At 36.2% G+C, this 20,316-nt stretch overlaps 2 protein-coding genes and 1 long non-coding RNA gene across 5 annotated transcripts in view; 2 read left to right on the top strand and 1 right to left on the bottom strand.

The window, feature by feature from the left end:
- LOC106082275 (integrator complex subunit 6 homolog) overlaps positions 1-20,316 on the bottom strand; it is a 120,761-nt gene that overhangs the window by 14,815 nt on the left and 85,630 nt on the right. The gene's annotated exons all lie outside the window — the stretch shown is intronic.
- Positions 1,318-11,698, top strand: LOC106082276 (phospholipase A1). 3 transcript variants are annotated; one of them, XM_013244671.2, is made up of 7 exons: positions 1,318-1,331; positions 6,958-7,057; positions 7,673-7,827; positions 7,940-8,194; positions 8,260-8,478; positions 8,630-8,786; positions 10,969-11,698. In XM_013244671.2, exons 2-7 carry the CDS (start codon positions 7,044-7,046, stop codon positions 11,369-11,371), a joined length of 1,203 nt encoding a protein of 400 aa, XP_013100125.2. In that variant the 5' UTR covers positions 1,318-1,331; positions 6,958-7,043; the 3' UTR covers positions 11,372-11,698. The 3 variants fall into 3 exon arrangements, with proteins under 3 accessions (XP_013100125.2, XP_013100121.2, XP_013100122.2); XM_013244667.2 differs by lacking the exon at positions 1,318-1,331 and adding an exon at positions 1,510-1,654; XM_013244668.2 differs by lacking the exon at positions 1,318-1,331 and adding an exon at positions 1,510-1,654 and having other exon boundaries at positions 8,633-8,786.
- LOC131997806 (uncharacterized) lies at positions 16,103-16,464 on the top strand. Its single transcript, XR_009398431.1, has 2 exons — positions 16,103-16,210; positions 16,281-16,464. It is a non-coding gene; the product is annotated as an uncharacterized LOC131997806 (long non-coding RNA).

Raw genomic sequence — 20,316 nt, forward strand, 5'->3', positions numbered from 1 at the left:
AAAAACATTGTAGATGTGAACATTTCCTATGACAAGCTTGCGGGAAAAAAAGTAGAAATCATAAAAATTTATTTGCTTTGTTTACAAATTTGCAGACATGTATTGATTTTTAAAAAGTACTTATGCGTTCAGACCTCACACGGAACTACGTGACTTAAAACTAGCCGAAACTAATTGTGAACAATTTTATTCTCCACTCATCGCCCGAGAGACATAAACGTTTTGGAGGGGGGCTAAAAATTGGACATGTTTCACGAAAAACCAAAGCACGCGCCAACTAGATAATAGGAAACTTTTTATAGTGAATATTTTTCGCATGAATATTTACATATAATTTTTGTGTCTTTCAAAAGCTACGTGAACATAATATAATAATAAGGAGATGTTTTTTGTTTCTTCTTCTTAAATATAAAGCCTTTTCAGTGGACTGTAATAAAAAACTGAAACGAAAATGGGTGTGATTTTACACCGTTAAATTTGAAACAAAAAAAAAAAAATGTGTGTTTTGTCAAACTTTCCCAATCTAAGGAGTGTTGCTTCCTATTTAGCAGTAGTAATTTGTAATGGCTAGTAGCATTGTTGTATTGTTTTGTCATCCGCTTGGTGTAGCAGAACAAATTGGCAACACCCTGCCATTGTTTTTTAATTAAACAATTAAAATATTTGTTCTTGTAAAGTGAGATGTACTATCATGTGTTCTTGATTGTTGTTTTTGTTTTCTTGATGGTTTTTCATTCATTCTTCATTCATTGTATTGGCTCGTTGGTCCGTTACGCATAATTAGCTCTAGTGAATTGAAGTTCGTGTCTTAAGTCTTTTGTTTGCCATCTGCTTGAATTTCAAACTTCGCACATTAGCTCAACAAATATTGACTCTGTTTGCTTTACTTTAGTTTGTACATTGTTTTAGTGAATTCTTTTAAATGTCCATACACTTGTTTAAATAATTCTTTTCATTTTCGTTATGGCTTATACTAGTAGCTGCTCCTCTTCTTCATCTTCTGTTTCACTACAAAAATGTTTGCTTCCTATGCTAGTTTTATTTTTTTTCGTATAAATTTTTTTTTTTTCAATTTTTGGCTATGGGGCCAAGTTAAACATTCTACATTGCCAATACGAGTCTATAAGTGAGTGCCTGAGTTGAGATGATTGTGGCAGAACTTATTGCTGTGTGTTTGTTGTTTTATAGTATTTTGTTGTATTTTTTTATATTTTTATTGAGATTCGTTAAACAACAACGTGCTGGTGGTAAGCCAGCTTGTTATTTGTTTTGTTTTGTCATTTCGCAAGTTTTTATAGCAATCAGTTTGATTTGAAACGCGTATTGAATAGGTTGTTAAGAAGAATATTTTACGCTTAAGAATTTTTTTTTTTTGAACGTTAAACAGAAATTGTAGATTTAAAAAATAAGAAAGAAAAGCTTATGAGCAAAGTGTTTAAATAAGGCAAAAAAAATTTTAAAGTTCCTAAATAATAAAAATTTGAAAAAAAATATAAACAAAAAAGATCTTAAAAAAAATTATGTGAATTATTTTACAAACCTTTGGTTTTATATAATTTTGTGTTTAAATATTTGTTTTAAAAGGACTGTTTCTTAGAAAACATGGCTCTACCTGCAACTTCAGCGTTATGCAGCATATTCACCTTATTAATTGGTAAAATGGTTTAAAAATCTTAAGTGTTTAATCAAAAAACTTGGGAAACATATTCAAGGACTTGTGGAAAAAAATAAGATAAACTAATATCTGTTTTTAATTGTGAAATTATTTTTAAAAAGTGAGTGAGTTTGAAGTTAAAAGTGTGTTAAATAAAAAAATGTATAATTATTGTGAAATAACTTAAAAAAGTTGATTAGTTCTGCAAAGAAGTTTAGAAAGAGGGTGTCATAATAATTTTCAAAAACAATTCCTTGCAAGGACATCGTTAACTATGAAAAATTGTGATGGTATTTTTGTACATATACTCCAGCTATTTCAAAGAGAATATTGTCAAGATTTAGAACACTTTTTTTTGAAATTTTATAATTTCTATGAAAAATTGGAAGGGCTCTGAATTGCCTATATACATGTTAAACGAATTTGGTTAAAAATAGTCAAAAACATGTAAAACCGTGCTAAAAGAACACCACGTGCAAAATTTCAGCATTGTGGCACTCCATTCGAATACTTAACATTGAGCTTAAACTTCAATTGGACAGCACTCTGTAATATGTGAGAATTTTGCCTTAATGTAATGTAGGGACGGAAATAGATATTTCGATGTGTTACAAACGGAATGATTAAATGAATATACCCCCTATCCTATGGTGGTGGGTATAACATATTTGTTTGAAATTATAACATGGTAAATATGTTTGGAGGTCACTGTGGCACAGAGGTTACCACGTCCATCTGTGACACCGAAAACCTAGGATCAAACCTCGGCGTTAACATCAGAAAATTGTAAGCAATGCTTATTCCCTTACTAAAGCTGGCTATATTTGTAAGGTATCTTGCCATCATAATGTCGCTATGCGGCCCACCTCACAGTGTTGCTTCAGTAGACAAAAATGCAAAAATCGAAAATGAAAATTGCTTTGAATTTTTTACTAATATTTTTAAAGCCCCTTCAAATAAGAAGATTAAAAAAAAAATTATTTCAGGATTCTAACTAATTGATGTTTTCTTACGAAGGTTTTTCAACAAATTAATGCTACATATTTTTTTTCCAAAAATTTAATTTTTGTTATAATTTTTATACCATTTATGTATGAGAACAAATCATGCTTCGGCCGGGCCGAATCTTGGGAACCCACCACCATGGATTCTGCTACAATATGGTAGCTTTATCTAGTTATAGACCGACAGCTTTTGAGAGTCATAACAGAACACTATATGCAAAATTTTAGCCAAATCGGATAAAAATCGCTGCTTGTAAGGGCTCAAGAAATCAAATCGGGAGATGGGTTTATATGGGAGCTATATCAGGTTCTTGAACGATTTAAACCGAACTTGACACAGTCACAACGGAACATTTGTTAAAAATTTTAGCCAAATCGGATGAAAATTGACGCTTCCAAGGGCTCAAGAAGTCAAACCGGGAGATCGGTTGATATGGGAGCTATATCAGGTTATAGACCGATTTGGACCGTACTTGACACAGTTGTTGGAAGTCACAACAGAACACTTTATGCAAAATTTCAGCCAAATCGGATAAAAATCGCTGCTTGTGAGGGCTCAAGAAATCAAATCGGGAGATGGGTTTATATGGGAACTATATTACGTTCTTAGCCGATTTAGTTCGACTCAGAATGTCGAGTGGAATCCTAGATAACTATTTCGATGTGCTAAAAACGGAATGACTGGATTAGTATACCCCCATCGTATAAATATGTCTTCTAAATTGAAACTATGCTCTTAAGAGTATTTTCCTTTGGCAGCGTAGCAAGAAAGAAAATTACTCCACCTCATATATTCTATGAAGTGCTGTCGCCCACAGTTTACCATTGAGCTAAAACCTTTATTCGGTCCGCACTCATTGATAACAGAGAAGTATCCACTGGAATATTCATGGGATGTTTTATTCTTATTATTATTGGGACAGTTCTTAAGCCCTTTGATAAGGGATAAAACATACATATAGGCGATAAATCACATACCAGCATTCTATCTTTAAAAATTGCTTCTATGGCAATAATTATGTTTGTTAACACTTAAAAATATCTTTTAATCTCCCATATTTTAAACTAATAAAAGCGTTATAACAATAAAGTTTTTGGTAACTACTTTCCTGGATCGTAGTGCATAATCAATAATATAGACAACATTTGCGAATCCCCACTTTGTATATTCAATTTTGAAATTTTCTCCCCAAAGATTATAATTTCTTGCATCTAGTGTGTAAAATAAATTATTCTTTAATACCAGATGTGATGCAGCAATTAAAAGCATCTTATCTGCAGTTAAAATCCATAACCTTACCAACTATGGCCTAAATAATAACATTTCCTGGCTTACTAGCAGCAATATATTCATGCTCAAATTCTAAATTCGATAGGCATTTTCAACACTTTCCAGCCTTAATGTACATGCCTAAAAGTTTAACGAACTTTTAGCCTATATTTCGTTTTCATGCGATAATGTAAATAGGTTCATTGGTGTCATTCCATAGGGGTCGTACAGCAGCATGGAAATACATTTTTTTGTTGCTTTTGTTTTATAATTTTCATCATTTGACCTATAAAATTACATATTTTAATTCGTTTGGCTATTTATGTCATCAGATAGTAAGCATTCAATGGAAGTTATGCATCGTTATCCTCGCTATCAGCTAAAAATAAAAGTTGCTAATTTAATACACATTAACCGGCGAATATATATAAACTTCATATAAAATTCAAAAACATTTCCGCATATTTAGTTTTGGCTGGTAAATGTAAACAAAACACCACAAACTCATAAACTCACAAATACATATGCGCACACGCATGCAAGCAGACAAAAACAAGAGAATAAAAAAAAATACCATGATACAGATTCAAAATGTTTTTGTAGCATTTAGATAATGCCAAGACAAATGACCGATGGCTAGTTGTAGTAGACCAGATACCGTGTAGATGTGAATGTACAGATGTTTGTGCATATTATCTGCGAGTTCAAAGAAAAAAAAAACGAAAAAAATGCTTTAATGAAGACTATGAACGGAATACAGTGTTGCCACAAGCAGAGATTTTTTTCTCAGAAAAATGTTTTTATTTTCATACTTTTCACCATAGGATGGGGGTATACTATTTTCATCATTCCATTTGTAACACCTTGAAATATGTATCTAAGACCCCATTAAGCATATATATTCTTGATCGACATGACATTTTAAGTCGATCTAGCCATGTCCATCCGTCCGTCCAATCGTCCATTCGTCCGTCCGGCCGTCCGTCCATCCGTCTGTCCATATGTTCGCCTATCCGTCCATCCATCCGCTGTCCGCTGTTATATAAACCGATCTTGGATCTTGATTTCTTGAGCCACTAAATGGCGCAATTGTTATTCAATCTGGCTGAAATTTTGCATGAGGTGTTTTATTATGACTTCCAACAACTGTGCTAAGTATAGTTGAAATCGGTATATAACCTGGCATAGCTGCCATATAAACAGATCTTGGATATTGACTTGAGCCATTAGAGAGCGCAATTCTCATCCTATTTGGCTGAAATTGTGCATGAAGTGTTTTGTTGTGACTTATAACAATTGTGCTGAGTATGGTTCAAATCAGTTCATAACCAGATATAGCTGTCATATGAACCGATCTCCCGACTAAACTTCTGGACCTTCTAGATGGCGCAATTCTTATCCGATTTAGCGGAAATTTTGCACGTTGTGTTTCAGTATGACTTTCAACAATCGTGCTAAATATGGTCTAAATCGGTTGATAACCTGTAATAGCTGCCATATAAACCGATCACCCAATTTGACTTTCTGAGCCTCTGTAAGGCGCAATTATGACTCGATTTGACTGAAATTTTGGAGGTGATATTTTTCAATGACTTCTCATAGGCATAACAAGTAAAGTCCATAGCGGTCAGCAACTTCAAATAGCTCACATATATTTGAAAAATTCTTTCAAAGAGCTTGGCAAATGCAATCCATAGGAGAGGGAGTAAAAGATTCGGCCCGGCCGAACTTAGCAATCTTTTACTAGTTTTTATTCTTTTCTTTATTTATATTTTATATTACTTTGTTTTTCTATTTCATTTTATTTTATTTTTATTTATTTTACTTTATTTTATTTTTATTTTATTTTATCTTATTTTATTTTATTTTATTTTATTTTTTTTATTTTATTTTATTTTATTTTATTTTATTTTATTTTATTTTATTTTATTTTATTTTATTTTATTTTATTTTATTTTATTTTATTTTATTTTATTTTATTTTATTTTATTTTATTTTATTTTATTTTATTTTACTTTATTTTATTTCATTTTATTTTATTACTTTAAATTTCTTTTTAATTTTTTCTTATTTCCTTTTATTAATTTATTTTGACTTTTATTATCCCTCGAATTGCCGTTTCGTAGTATAAAGTGGCAACACTGTTCCCTATAGCGTTAATGATTATGGCGTTGCTGATTATGATGATGATGATAATAATGACGTCTTCAATATGGTCATCGTCATTGACAAGGTCAGTTATAAATTGCTTGCTTGGCTACATCTTCAAGCAGAGCACAGCCACGAACACGAGCAATCCAATCAAGTAGTCGTATTTGCATATGACAATCTGCAATCTCTCTATCTCCCTATCTTGCCATTGCTCAAACTGCATGGATTTCGTCTTCATGTTAAATGCACCAAACTCAGTGGTTTGTTAAAAGCGACGGGGTGTGGGGAATCATAAGCGCGCACATTGCAGCGAAACTGAAGATAAAAACAAAACAAATAATTGTCGCTCGCAGGCATTTTTTATTTGCTTGGTCGTTGGCTCATTGGATTGGCTGGGACCACAAAAGCCAAGAAACAAATGCTAAATTATCACGTTTTTTACAAAGTGTGAATACCACAGCAATAAAAAAAGCAAAAAAAAAAAATGATAAAATAATTAATTTTATTTTCTGCTCAGCATATAGTGTATACACATGTATGTGAGTGAGAATCTCTCAAGCCCCCAAAACATATGACCAGAGGCAGACAATAATGACTCAGCGCCGGCTGCTTGGCTACTGAGTGTTGAATGTTAATTTTATTTCATCTTGGATTTAAGCATTTATTGTTCTGGCAAACTAGTTTTCCAACGTTCAAGTTCAGGGTGTTTTAAACACTTTTCAAGACAGCTGCCAAAAAAATAAGTCTCGACTGAAGAGGAAGAGTAAAGCGAGCACTTAAAGCCAGCTCATTAACTGCACATTTATCTGTTAATAATTATTGTTATTTTTGTTGATTTCCTTTTTGTGATTTTGTTTTTGTTGTTGTTTTTCTTGCAGCTGGTTCTCCCATCTTCTATAGTCCCACCCCGAGAGGCTTTTGTTCGAATTGTTGTGAAATCAAAGAAAGAGATGACATTAAGTTTATGCTCTACACCAGGTAGGTTCATGTAATGGAGAAAGAGATTCAAATACACCTTGGATTTAAAGTGATTATGTTGCCAGATTACGCAATTGCTTATAGTGTTGCCATTTAAGTGAAGCATAATTGGGTCAAACAATTGAAAAGTTTGATGGGCTCTTGTGTTTGATTGGATTAAGACTAACAAAATTGAAACTGAAAATGAGGCCAGCATTTTTATATTGCCATGAAAAAGAAGATATAGATAGGGATAATTATCATTAATTAATTAATTATAGATAGCGAAAATTATGTGGCAAAATTATTTAAAAAAAATAATTTTCCTTTTCAAATCGAGCTATTTTTTGATCAAAAATATGACACAATTTATAATTTCCCATGTCACATCAGCTCCTTGTCAACCATAACTTGGCTTGGAACAAATTAATTTTTTTTAAATCAGATAAAATTGTTGTCTTTGTTGTTATCATTTATAACAAAATATTTAATTAAATGAAAGAAAATCCCTCAGAGAGCCTTGCGAGCCCTTTTCATAACAGTCACTATCAAAAGCTCTTAAGTCCCTTCCCACCCCAATGAAGCCAACTGGTTTCTATCATTAATCATGAGTACACCATATGTCTTGTATTACAGGAAAAATCCATTTAAGGCACAGAATCTCTATTTGAGCGATGACAAACGATTGCGTAAAAGCAATTTCAATTTCAATTATCCTTTGGTCATATACTTGCATGGTTTCTCCGAGTCGGCCACAGGCGAAAGGCAAAGCAGTCAAGAGATCAAAGATGGTAAGACAAATTGTCCCCCATAACTCATATAAGTTTTAATAACTCACTTACGATTCTCATATGTGCAAAACATGTGTGTGCTGGTGTGTGTGTGCTTTTTTAATTTTGGTAGCTTTTTTGAAAACCGGAAATTACAATGTCATACTCATCGATTGGAGTGCAATGACTGCAGTGCCCTGGTATGCCAATGCTGTGGAGAATTTACCAGTTGCTGCTCGCTATATGGCCAGGTTTATACGTTTCCTGGTGCAAAAGGGATTTGCAGCGAAAAATATGCATTTGATTGGCTTTAGCTTGGGTGCTGAGGTCTCAGGCTTTATAGGCAAACAGCTGCAGGAGTGGTCCATATTATTGCCACGCATAACAGGTAAGCTTGAGTTTCAAGAGGTTTTTTTTCCTAATATTTTTTTTTTTGTTTTAATTTTGGTTTAGGTCTTGATCCCGCTTTACCACTTTTTGAGGATGGCAGTGTAAATCGCCGTTTGAGTCCCTCGGATGCCCAATTTGTTGATATTATCCACACGGATGGTGGCATACTGGGAAATCCCGAAGCTATGGGTCATGTGGATTTCTATCCCAATGGTGGTCATGCTCTGCAGCCAGGCTGTGCACGCCAGGAAATTGCCAATAATCGTTGGTTAGGCATTTTGAGTGAGTATAACACCACAAGCCTAGACCAGTCCCATGCCATCTCTTTCGCTGGCATGGCAATGGCAAAGGCGAGATGGTCTTGGAAAAAAATTTGATAAAATATTTGTTCTGTTCATGTCCTGGTTTGTTTATTTTCTGCTTGCGTTTGCAGTAGGCTGCAGTCACCAACGTGCCTGGGAATATTTTATTGAATCTGTCCATTACCCTATGGCATTTCCAGCCAACAGATGTGAGCCATCGAAATTGTTTGGCACTTGCCGTGATGGGGGCAATGGCAAGGCATTTATGGGTTATGGAGCCGACAAGAGGTGAGTTGTGTAGGGAATAGGGAAATGAAGTATAAGAAAAACGGCCCAAGTGTATGTGTGTAAACATAGAGCAATAATGGATATGGCAAACTATATATTTTATTAAGGGAGAAAATATAATGTTGACCTTCATGGAAGAAGAATAAATGAAAAGAAACTTTAACAACCTAGAGCTAAGATAGGGAGTAAAGAGAAGGTAAGGAAAATCGTTACTAAAATTGTGGGAGATGGTTAACAGGAATTAAAAGACCTTGAATTTAACTCTTCACGAAAGATTGGAGTTTTTTTTTTAATTTTGAGGAAATTGGAATCGGTCTATGGAGGCCACCGTGGCGCAGAGGTTAGCATGTCCGCCTATGGCGTCGAACGACTGGGTTCAAACCAAAGGAAAGGGAAGTTTTAGTGTAGTTCCCCTTGGGATAGGGTGGTTTAAGTATCCTCTCCTTGGGATAGGGTAGTTTCTTTTGGGATAGGGTAGTTTTAGTATCCTTTCCCTTGGGATAGGGCAGTTTTAGTACCTATTCCCTTGGGATAGGGTAGATTAAGTACCCTCTCCCGTGAGATAGTGTTAATTTTAGTACCTTTTCCCTTGGGAAAGGGGAATTTTTATTACCTTTTCCCTTGGGATTGGGAAGTTTTCGTACCTATTCCGTTTGGGATATGGTAGTTTTGGTACCCTTTACCTTAGGATAGGGTAGTTTTAGTACCCTTTTCCTTGGGATAGGACAGTTTTAGTATCTTTTCCCTTGGGATAGGGTAGTTTTAGTACCCTTTCCCTTGGGTTAGGGTAGTTTTAGTACCCTTTCGCTTGGGTTAGGGTGGTTTTAGTACCCTTTCCCTTGGGATAGGGTAGTTTTAGTACCCTTTCCTTTGGGATAGGGTAGTTTTTGTACCCTTTGCTTTGGGATAGGGTAGTTTTAGTACACTTTCCTTTGGGAAAGGGTAGTTTTAGTACCCCTTCCTTTGGAATAGGGTAGTATTAGCACCCTTTGCTTTGGTATAGGGTAGTTTTAGTACAATTTCCTTTGGGAAAGGGTAGTTTTAGTACCCCTTCCTTTGGATAAGGGTAGTTTTATCACCCTTTTCTTTGCGATAGGCTACTTTCCTTTGGAAAAGGGTTGTTTTACTAACCTTCCCCTTGGGATAGGGTAATTTTAGTACCCTTTTCCTTGGGATGGGGTAGTTTTAGTACCCATTTCCTTAGGAAAGGGTGGTTTTAGTACACTTTCCCTTCAGATAGGGTAGTTTTACTACCCTTTGCCTTGGGTTAGGTTGGTTTTACTACCCTTTCTCTTCGGGTAGGGTAGTCTTACTACCCTTTGCCTTGGGATAGGGTATTTTTACTACCCTTTGCCATATGATATGGTTATTTTACTAACATTTCCCTTGGGATAGGATAGTTTTACTATCTTTGCCTAGGGAGAGGGTAGTTTTACTACCTATTCTTTTGGGGGAGGGTACTGTTACTAACTATTCTCTTGAGATAAGGTAGTTTTACTACTTATTTCCTTGGTATAAGGATGGTAAAGTGGCTTTTCCCTTTGGATAGGATATTTAGTTACCCTTTCCTTAGGATAGGATAGCCTTTCCTAAGGGAGCCTTTCCTATGGCTCCCTTGGTTAACTACCTTTTCCTTTGAGATAGGGTAATTTTAATTTACTTTATCTTGAGATAGGGTAGTTTTACTACACTTTCCCTTGGGATAGGGTAGTTTAACACCCATTGCACAATGTTGGGTCTTAAAGTTTTTCTCCTCGTAATGATATCTTCATTCGCTAAAAAATAATGGATTATTTTCCTGAACTCACCTTGAACGTCTGAACCTTATTGTAGTAGATATAAATAAGAAATTAAACTAAACATTTGCAAAATCTTCCCTTGTATGTGGGTTTTTGGTGAATTCTAAGAAATCTGGAAAACTTTTAATTTTTTGTATTAATTCAAATCAGTTTACACACAATTTCCTGTACTTGCCTATTCCCATTTTTGCTCTAATTGTCTTATACAAAAAAAAAAAAAAAAATGGTGAACTGACATGACAGCCCCAATATGTCAGCACTTGTGTTTTATTTTGCCTGTTTAGTATTTATGTCAAATCTTCTGTGAGTTATATATTTTCCTTATATTATACATCAAATATTACTACGTATACATAATCTAGATTTCTTCGTTTGCGTGTTAGATTACGTGGCAAATTTTTCCTGGACACAAATGGGGAACCGCCCTATGGCCGCAATACTCTGGGAGGGCCATCCGCCTATAGGAAGGCAGCTTCTCTTACATTGCTACCTTTGCAATGGCAATTGCAGCAGCAGCAACAACAGAAACAGCAACAAAAACAGCCAAACAACAATGTGACAACACAAAGTGTCCAACAAAATGACACTTTGATAGATGTCGTAGTGACAATTTCAGCACCCATACTAACAACGACAAAGGCACCAAAAACAACAACAACGACTACACTGTCTTCCGCAAAAGAAACGACAAAGGGCAAGAATGTGGCTGCAACGGGGATAGGGCCAAGTGAGCCTGTGATTGGTGGCACCTCGGGAAGTGGCAGTAAAACTAATCTAGCAAGGTGATCACATTTATACGAGAGAAAAATTCCTGCTGCAAGGCAAATGCACTGAAACAACCATAAAAATGCACACACACACACACGCACTCATACACTCACTACAGCATCCCCAATGATAGTCAAGCCACGTAGAACACTAGCACACCTTCATCTCATTTATGTTACTTGCATACCCATACAAATAGATAAACTTAAACCATAAACTCTTACCTAAATTGCTATTTTACACGCAGAAAGAAAGAAGATATAAAGACAATTTTCAATTAAAAAAAATAACTTAATCAAAATTTTAAAAATTGTAATTATTTTAAGTTATAAGAAAATATTTTTTTTATTATTCTGTGTGTATTGTGTGTAAAAGCAGTTTAAGTCAGTCATCGCAACTACCATCCAATTTCTTAAAAATATCTTCAGAGTTTTACTTCTTTTTTTAGTTTTATTAAGTAAAAATTAACTTATTTGCATATCTAGTATCTAGTTATGAATAAATATAAACGCTTATGTGATAAATCACCTAGATAAGTAATGATTTCCTCAATCAAGTTTCCTTGAACTAGACAAAAACAAAAAGAAAAACAAACAACAAGTAAGTGGTTTTAAACATAGCTTTATAAATTTAAGTTTTTATAGGCTTAAGAACATTAGATACTATTTTGATGATATGACTAAAGTATTTGTTAAAATGAAAATACTAAACAATAAAAAATGTGTTTATACAAAATTTAATAGCAAAATATGGATTATCAACAAGTTGCGACACAATGGGATGTAAAAAAAAATAAAAATAAATTTATATAAAGGACTATATCTTGATATAGCCCCCATATAAAGGATCTCCCGATTTAGGGTCTTAGGCTCATAAAAACTGTTTTTATAATCCGATTTGGCTACAATTTGACACCATGATTTGTGCTAAGATCCCCGACATCAGTCTGTTTTTTTATATACATTCTCCATATAGACCGATCTCTCGATTTTAGGTCCTAGGCCCATTAAAGCCACATCTATTGCCTGATTACCCTGAAATTTGACACAATGACTTGTGTTAATATTCCCGATATCCGTGCTGAATATGGTTTATATCAATCAATATCTTAATAATGGCCCTATATGGACCGGTCACCCGAATTAGGGTCTTATGTTCATAAAAGCTACATTTTTTACTCGTTTGGGTTAAAATTTGGCACAATGATAATGCTAAGATCCTTGACATTATTGACCCATATGATTTAAGTCAGTCTATTTTTTAAAATAGCTTCCGATTTAAAGTCTCAGGTGAATAATAGCCACATTAATTGCCCGATTCCCTTCGGGCCTTCGACGTCCGTATCGAGTATGGTTTAGATAGGAATATATTTGGGTATAGCCCCCGTATAGACCGATCTCCTGACTGAAGTTCATTCTTCCATAAGTAGCTTATTTATTCCTCTACTTTGTCAAAATTAAACAGAGTGCGCTATGTTAAACCCCTACACTTTATCCCCGAATATGGTGCTGGTCAGATCATTTTTAAATATAGCTGCTATATGTATCGATCTACCGACTTATGGTCTTGAACCCATATTAGATTCTTTTATTACCAGGTTAGGTTAGGTAAGAGTGGCAGTCCTTTACAGACTCACTTAGACAATTTTAAGTCCATTGTGATACCACAGTAGCGGCAGACCTAGGCTTCTGGCGGAAATCGAACACTGGTAATCCAAGTACGCTACCAACTTGGCTATCGGTCGCCTAATTATTACCAGATTATGCTAAATTTTCGACAGTGGTTTTGTAGCGCAGATGTTAACATGTCCGCATATGACGCTGAACGCCTGGCTTCGATTGCTGGCGACAGCATCAGAAAAAATTTTTCAGCAATGGTGAGCTGGTGACATTTGTGAGGTATTATGTCATGTAAAAACTTCTCCCCAAAGAGGTTTCGCACTGCGACTGTAAAAAGGAGGCAACCTATCGTTTAGCTTAAACTTGAATCGGACAGTACTCATTGTTAAGTGAGAGGTTTGCCCCTGTTACTTGATGACATGTTCATGGGCAAATTTGCATTGACCAAGGCTTCTGGCGGGAATCGAACCCACGACCCTGCACTGGTAATATAAATACACTACCAACTCGACTACCGGGTCGCCCAATTATTAGCAGATTATGCTGAAATTTTGACAGTGGTTTTGTAGCGCAGAGGTTAACATGTTCGCCTATGACTCTGAATGCCTGGGTTCGAATCCTGGGAGAACATCAGAAAATAATTTTCAGCGGTGGTGAGCTGGCGACATTTGTGAGGTACTATGTCATGTAAAAACTTCTGCACAGAGAGGTGTCGCATTGCGACTATAAAAAGGAGGTCCCCTATCATTTAGCTTAAACTTGAATCGGACAGTACTTATTGCTAAGTGAGAAGTTTGCCCCTGTTACTTGATGACATGTTCATGGACTAATTTGCATTGATTTGTGGCGAGTTTTTATCCAGATCCTGGTATAGTTCAGAAGCGTGAATTTTTCACCGGATTTTGACGAAATGTTGCTTATATATACCCAAGGTGGTGGGGATCCAAAGTTCGGCCCGGCCGAATATAATGCCTTTTTACTTGTTTGTAAATATTTGTACAAAAACCATTGCAGTGGAAATCAAATTTAATTCTTATTCATTAGGCCATAATGAGAATACATATGAGAAAACAAATGTTGTTATTCTAGGAATTTTCTATTTGCTTTCAGGAATTTACTAAACAGTTCTACATTAACCCCAATATTGTTCAGGTATTTGTTTATATTGACCACCCTAGCACCTTTTAAAATGACCGCTTTCAAAGTCATACTCTCTCACTCACCCACAACAGTCATACAAACAAAGTAGACATATGGCGGGTTTGATGCTTTAAAACAACAAAAATAATTAATTGTTTACCAACTGCAATCCATAATTAGTCATGAAAATAACAATAACACTAAAATGAATAATACGATCATTAGTAGTGGCAGGCAGACACATAAAAATACACACACATACACATACACACAAATAAAGCCAACAGCCACGATGCAATGACTATGTTAGTTCCTCAATTAATGTTGCTTGTCTATGTGTGTGTGTGTGAGAGTGCGAGCATACCTATTTAAAAAATATCAATTATAATTTGTCGCATTCATTTGTATGTAAATGTTGTATTTAGAGGCCCATAGACACACACTCAACGGCCAATACCCACTTAGGCCAAAACAAACACTCACTTGCCACAAATCCCATTCATACTGTTCGTTGACAATACAAGTTAACATGTAAAAATGAAAGAGTGCTAGAATGAGAGCGGGAGTGTGAGAGTGTGTACATATGTACTATGGTTGGCTATACCCATAGGTATTCCTTAGAATGTTGTGCTTGTCAATACTTGTTATAAAAATTAGCAATGCATGTCAAAGGAAAATAAAAGGTTTGAGGCGAGTGTTGAGGGCAGAGGAAGTAATACGATATTAGGTCTTGTGGTGGGAGGGCGGGTAGGTATTCACTATTTCGATTTGTGTGTAGACGACTTCTGTAAGTTACGTGCACAAGCCGTACGTTCGTTTGTTGGTTGTTCCTTACAACTTGACATTTGAAAAGTCAGCCATTGTAAATGATGCGAGTATGACACTTAAGTGGGTAAATAGTTGGAACATGCTCTTATACTCATACTACTCGCAAGGTTCAATCTAGACCGAAGGGGGCCAGAATGCCCGTGTTTGCGTATTTGTAAAAGCCCCTTAATATGAACACAAGCCGTACGCTGTAGTTTCCTATGGATGGTGAATTTTAAGTCCTGTGCCCCAACAAGTCCACATAAATTTCTATGTATGTCTGTGCTTAAGTGGGCGTAAGTGGGGGTTTCGTACCTACACACCTATGTTGTATGTGTGTGTATGAATGTGTTTTTGTTTGTGACAGGAGATAAAGCGAAAATGATTGATTGATTTATGTCGGTCGTACTTGTGTGCTCGTGTGTCTGCTAATGTATTCCGTGTTTTTATTTCTCCTTTTTTTTGTTGCGAAAAAACTCATCAATTTTTATATACAGCCAACACATGTGGTCCATGGCTTAGAGGCAAAGATATAGTGGATGGAGGGCAGGGGGCATCAAAAGCTAAATGGCATCGCAACATCATTGTTGATTTCACCAACATAACAAACATTGTATCACTTTGCATGGAGCTTTATTTGAGAATGATATGTAACATTCCAAGCCCAAGGACAACTTATTGAGCTTCGGCTTTGTGCAAAATTTAAGTACCTAATTTAGGCTTGTTCGTTTTTTTTGTAGGCACTCCTCCTATCATTTGGGTAATATAAAATATTTTATTTTTGCATATAACCAAACTAATGATATGGATATGTTATTAATAGAGGAACATTGAAAGGTTTGTCTGAAAGTATAAAACGTTTTTATTTACTTTTGAAGTTTCTTTCTCTCATTGCATATTTTTCAAACCAATGAAGAAAAAGAATACATATTTTATTACAATATGGCTGACAATTTGCCATTTTTGCAGTTTTATTGTACTGCGGTTATTTGTATAGAAAATAGCCTGCATAGCAATTTGTATAATTTGTATATCTTAGCAAGCCATTGCTTAGGAAGCCGGCAGCTTATCTAAGCAGCCATATAGCCAGCTCACCACTTAGCTGGTTAGCTTGTCAAACTAAGTAGTATTTCTGTTGTGACTACAATTTCTGTTTTTTGTTTTTTTTTTTCATTCATTTTATTCTTCATTGCTTTACAGTTCGTTAGATTTAATAACCAAAATTTGCCAAATGGAAAAAAACGTCTCAATGCCAACTATTAAGCGGTGGCGACATAATGCCTAAACAAGGGTAAACTCCATTCCTTTATTAACAGAATTTGCCCATTTTGAATAAAATGCAAATGATTGCACAAATATAGGACTCTTTGCAGAACTGGCAGATGGCAAGAGCAAAATGGAATTGGAAATAGCAAAAACAGTGTTTCGAAGGAAGAGAAAAACAAAGAGGAAAGGAAATCGATTGCAATAACTTGATAATCCCTTCTGAGATATAAGATTACGTATTTTCTGATAATTTATTTTTATAAATATAAGTAAAAGAAAGTGATCTAACAAAATTCTAAAAAAAACATCCCCTGAGGAAACGAATTTCCGATGCGTTGGAAAACAATGAATTAAATTAGTCTTATTCATAATTAGCCGAAACGGGCCGATTCGCTGTGCCTTCTTTAACTCTCTTATGTCTTTTTAGGGTGGTGACATTTCGCCCTGACCGCCTATGACGCTGAATGCTTGCGTTCGAATCCTGGCGAGAACATCGAAAAAAACTAAAAGCGGTGGGTATCCCCTCTTAATGCAGGCGAAATTTGCTAGGTACCAAGCCATGGATGGTCATGTAAAAATTTTCCCCATAGAGGTGTGGCACTGCGGCACGCCGTTCGAACTAGGCTATAAAAAAGGTCCCTTATCATTGAGTTTAAACTTGGATCGGAAAGCACTCATTGATATGTGAGAAGTTTGCCCCTGCTCGGCTCCTGGGTAAATTTTTTACTGTACTCCCAAAAGCCTTTCTTTTGCGTCCTATGTTATCGTATTGGTAAGTATTTCTGGTTTATTTCGGAGGTGGTCACTTGTCCATTAAAGATGCTCTACTTTCAAAAACATTTTATAAAAGCCCCTTAATGACATGATCGGTAAATAAGTTGTGCTTGAGAGTGGGGTGGACCCCAGGGTCTTTGTCCCGAAAATCAATCAATTTCCAACCCAAATAGCTTTTATATAATGGGGAGTTATTTTCGAGTGGGGCGTCTCCCCCTCGGTCTATATATCCATTTGGCGGGTTTTGGACGGCCTCCGAGTCACCCGACCCCAACAATTGAAACCATGTTTTGATTTTGGTGACTGTGAGAGAACATTAGGGTAAGGGGATTTTTGAAAATTTGGGTAAGGGAAAGTGCTTTTTAGGGGAGACATTTCGACTCAAATATGAATATCAAATTCGTGCTCCACTCTCAATTCCCTTTAATTTGAGCTCATATTGCCATGGTCGGTAAATATGAACCATTTGGAGGATATTTTGAGGCTGGGGAAGCCACCGGCACTTTGCCCTGAAAATAAATATCAAATTCTTTCTTTAATCCTAAATACCGTTGATTTGATCTCCAAATTGCCATAGACGGAAATGAAGTTCAGTTTAAAGGGTGACCCCCAAACACTTGGCTCCAAAATTGGATATTAAATTTGTTTTCTACTCTCAAATACCTTTCATTTGAGTTCCATATTGCCATAGTCGACTCAAATATGAAAATCAAATTCGTGCTCCACTCCCGAATCCCTATAATTTGAGCCCATATTGCCATGGTCGGTAAATATGAACAATTTGGAGGATATTTTGAGGCTGGGGAGGCCACCGGCACTTTGCCCCGAAAATAGATATCTAATTCGCTCTTTACTCCTAAATACCGTTGATTTGAGCTCCAAATTGCCATAGACGGAAATGAAGTTCAGTTTAGGTGGTGATTTAGGGCGCACCCCAAACACTTGGCTCCAAAATTGGATATTTGCAAATATTGCCATAATGGGTTATCTAAACTATTCGATGTATTTTTAGGAGAAAAAGCATCACCTAAAAATTTACCGCAAATTTTAATGTCATATTCGTAATCTACTCCCAAATATCTTTCATTTGAATCCCATAAAACCGTGGTCGGCTAATATGCCTAATTGGGTGGGGCGACCTCCCATTACTTGGACCTAACTTTTTATGCCATATTTCTAACCTACTACAGAATACATTTCATTTGAGTCCCTTATTGATAGGAACGTCGAATGTATCTGTTTAGAGGAGTTTTGGGGTTGGGCGGTCCGCTGGGTACTTGAACCCAAAATTTAATACGATATTCGTTTTCTAGTCACCAATACCTTTTATTTGATACCCATCCTGACTATATTTGTAATCTACTCCCGAATACCTTCCATTTGAGTCCCATATTGTCATGCTCGTCCAATAAACCCATTTTAGAGTGTTTTGGGGTTGGCGATGCCCCCCAGTTACTTGTACTAAATTTTTAATATGAAATTCGTACTCTACTCCTGAATACCTTTCATTCATGAGTCCCATATTGTCCCGATCGGTCCACTTTTATTTTGGGTAGTACTTTTGGGGTAAGGAAAGGGTCCGTCCCCCTTCCGATATCAAAAAATTATATAGCCTATGTTTTCTTCCACATCAACCTACACAATCTGTGAGAATTTTAAGGTAATCGGTTCAGCCGTTTCTGAGTCTATACGGAACAAACAAACAAATCGATAAACAAACAAACATAATTTATGGGATGGGATGTCCCCCAAATACTTGGCTCTCCTAACGTCCTAATTGGGGATGCTATGTAGGTGGGGCGACTCCCTGGACACTTGGTCCCGATTTATATAAGATTTTAGCCTACTCTCAAAGACTTTCATTTAAGCCCCATCTTACAATATTAGCTCGATATTTCTGGTTTGGACATGGTCCCATATTTGGATGTCAGTTTCGTGTTATACTCTCAAATACATATCATTTGAGTCCCATATTGTCATGACTAGTCTATAAATCCATTTGGCGGTTTTTGAGGATAGGGCGGTCCCCTTAGTCACGCCAACCCAAGATTGGATACCAAATTTTTGTGTTCAGATAACTATAGGTTAGGTAAGCCATCAGCCATCAGACTAACTTAGACGTTTTCGTTCATTGTGATACCACAGGAACAGAAGAAAGATGATGCCTTCTAGTTCCTACGGTTGAACCATCCAGATCGCTTTAAAAAGCCCAACAACTTATGAATGTTCACATTCGCTAAATTAGACAGGTTCTCAAAGAAATGAGAACCTTAAGTGGAACTCCTTCTAACTGCTAGTGTGGGACAAACACACAGAAGGTGTTCTGTAGTCTCTTCTTCTTCGATATCCCCATAGCTTCTGCAAAAGTCGTTACCGGCAACCTTCAGTCTGTCAGCATGTTTTCCGATTAGACAGTGACCTGTCATGACGGACAGAATGACTGAGACGTCTGCTCTTGTCAGCGACAGCAAAGCAATAGACCTCTTCAAATCTAGATTAAGCCACATAGTTTTGTAATGATCACAGCCCACTATTTGTGACCATCTATCATTCGTTGTCCTTCGGTCGGCCTGGTCTTGAGAACATAGCTTACATGTTGCTTAAGGAATACCCACAGATTCCTGTATCCCTGGAATGTTTAGGATAGTTCTTAGTCTCTCAAGCTCATCCGCTTTACAATTCCCTGGGATATATATAAGACCCAGCACCCAGAACAAGTGAATTTTGAAATGTTTTAGCCATCTTGCAGAGAGATCTGAGGCAGTCGTGAGAGGTTTTTGTGTTCAGAAATTACTCTATATCATAGCCATTCCATCAGCATCTCCGCTTGATACACACTGCAGTAGTCGGGTAACCTTTTCGATATGACCAGTTCTAGATCTTTAGAGTACACCCCAAAGCCCACCTGGTTGTTTAGTTTGGAACCATCCGTATAGAAGTCTATTCAGATAACTAAAATGTCGCTTAAATCGCCGAGCCCATCTCCGAGATCTGTCGTTTTGCAAAATTGGAGTAAGGGGAGGGTCTTTTCCCCCTTCTAAGACCCCATACAGTATATATATTCTTGATCGTCTCGACGTTCTGAATCGATCTAGCAATGTCCTTCCGTCTATCGAAATCACGATAGCGTAAATTTAGCCACTTGAAATTTTTGCACAAACACTTACTCTTGATGTAGGTCGTTGGGGATTGCAAATCGGCCATATCGGTTTAGATATAGATATAACTCCCATATAAACCGACCTGCCGATTTGACTTCTTGAGCCCTTACAAGCCGCAATTTCGTCCGATTGGGCTGACATTTTGCACGTAATGTTCTGTTATGACTTCCAACAACTGTGCCAATTAATTTGGTCT

Source organism: Stomoxys calcitrans, chromosome 5 (assembly GCF_963082655.1).
Source record: "Stomoxys calcitrans chromosome 5, idStoCalc2.1, whole genome shotgun sequence".
In the NCBI taxonomy this organism is placed as follows: domain Eukaryota; kingdom Metazoa; phylum Arthropoda; class Insecta; order Diptera; family Muscidae; genus Stomoxys; species Stomoxys calcitrans.

What these genes read in the sequence shown, in the direction of transcription:
- LOC106082276 (XM_013244667.2), top strand. Translation starts at nt 1,603, where the DNA reads ATGGCTCTACCTGCAACTTCAGCGTTATGCAGCATATTCACCTTATTA. An exon ending in CAGTCAAGAGATCAAAGATG is followed by an intron (nt 7,828 to 7,939) that starts GTAAGACAAATT and finishes TAATTTTGGTAG; the next exon opens with CTTTTTTGAAAACCGGAAAT. An exon ending in ATTATTGCCACGCATAACAG is followed by an intron (nt 8,195 to 8,259) that starts GTAAGCTTGAGT and finishes ATTTTGGTTTAG; the next exon opens with GTCTTGATCCCGCTTTACCA.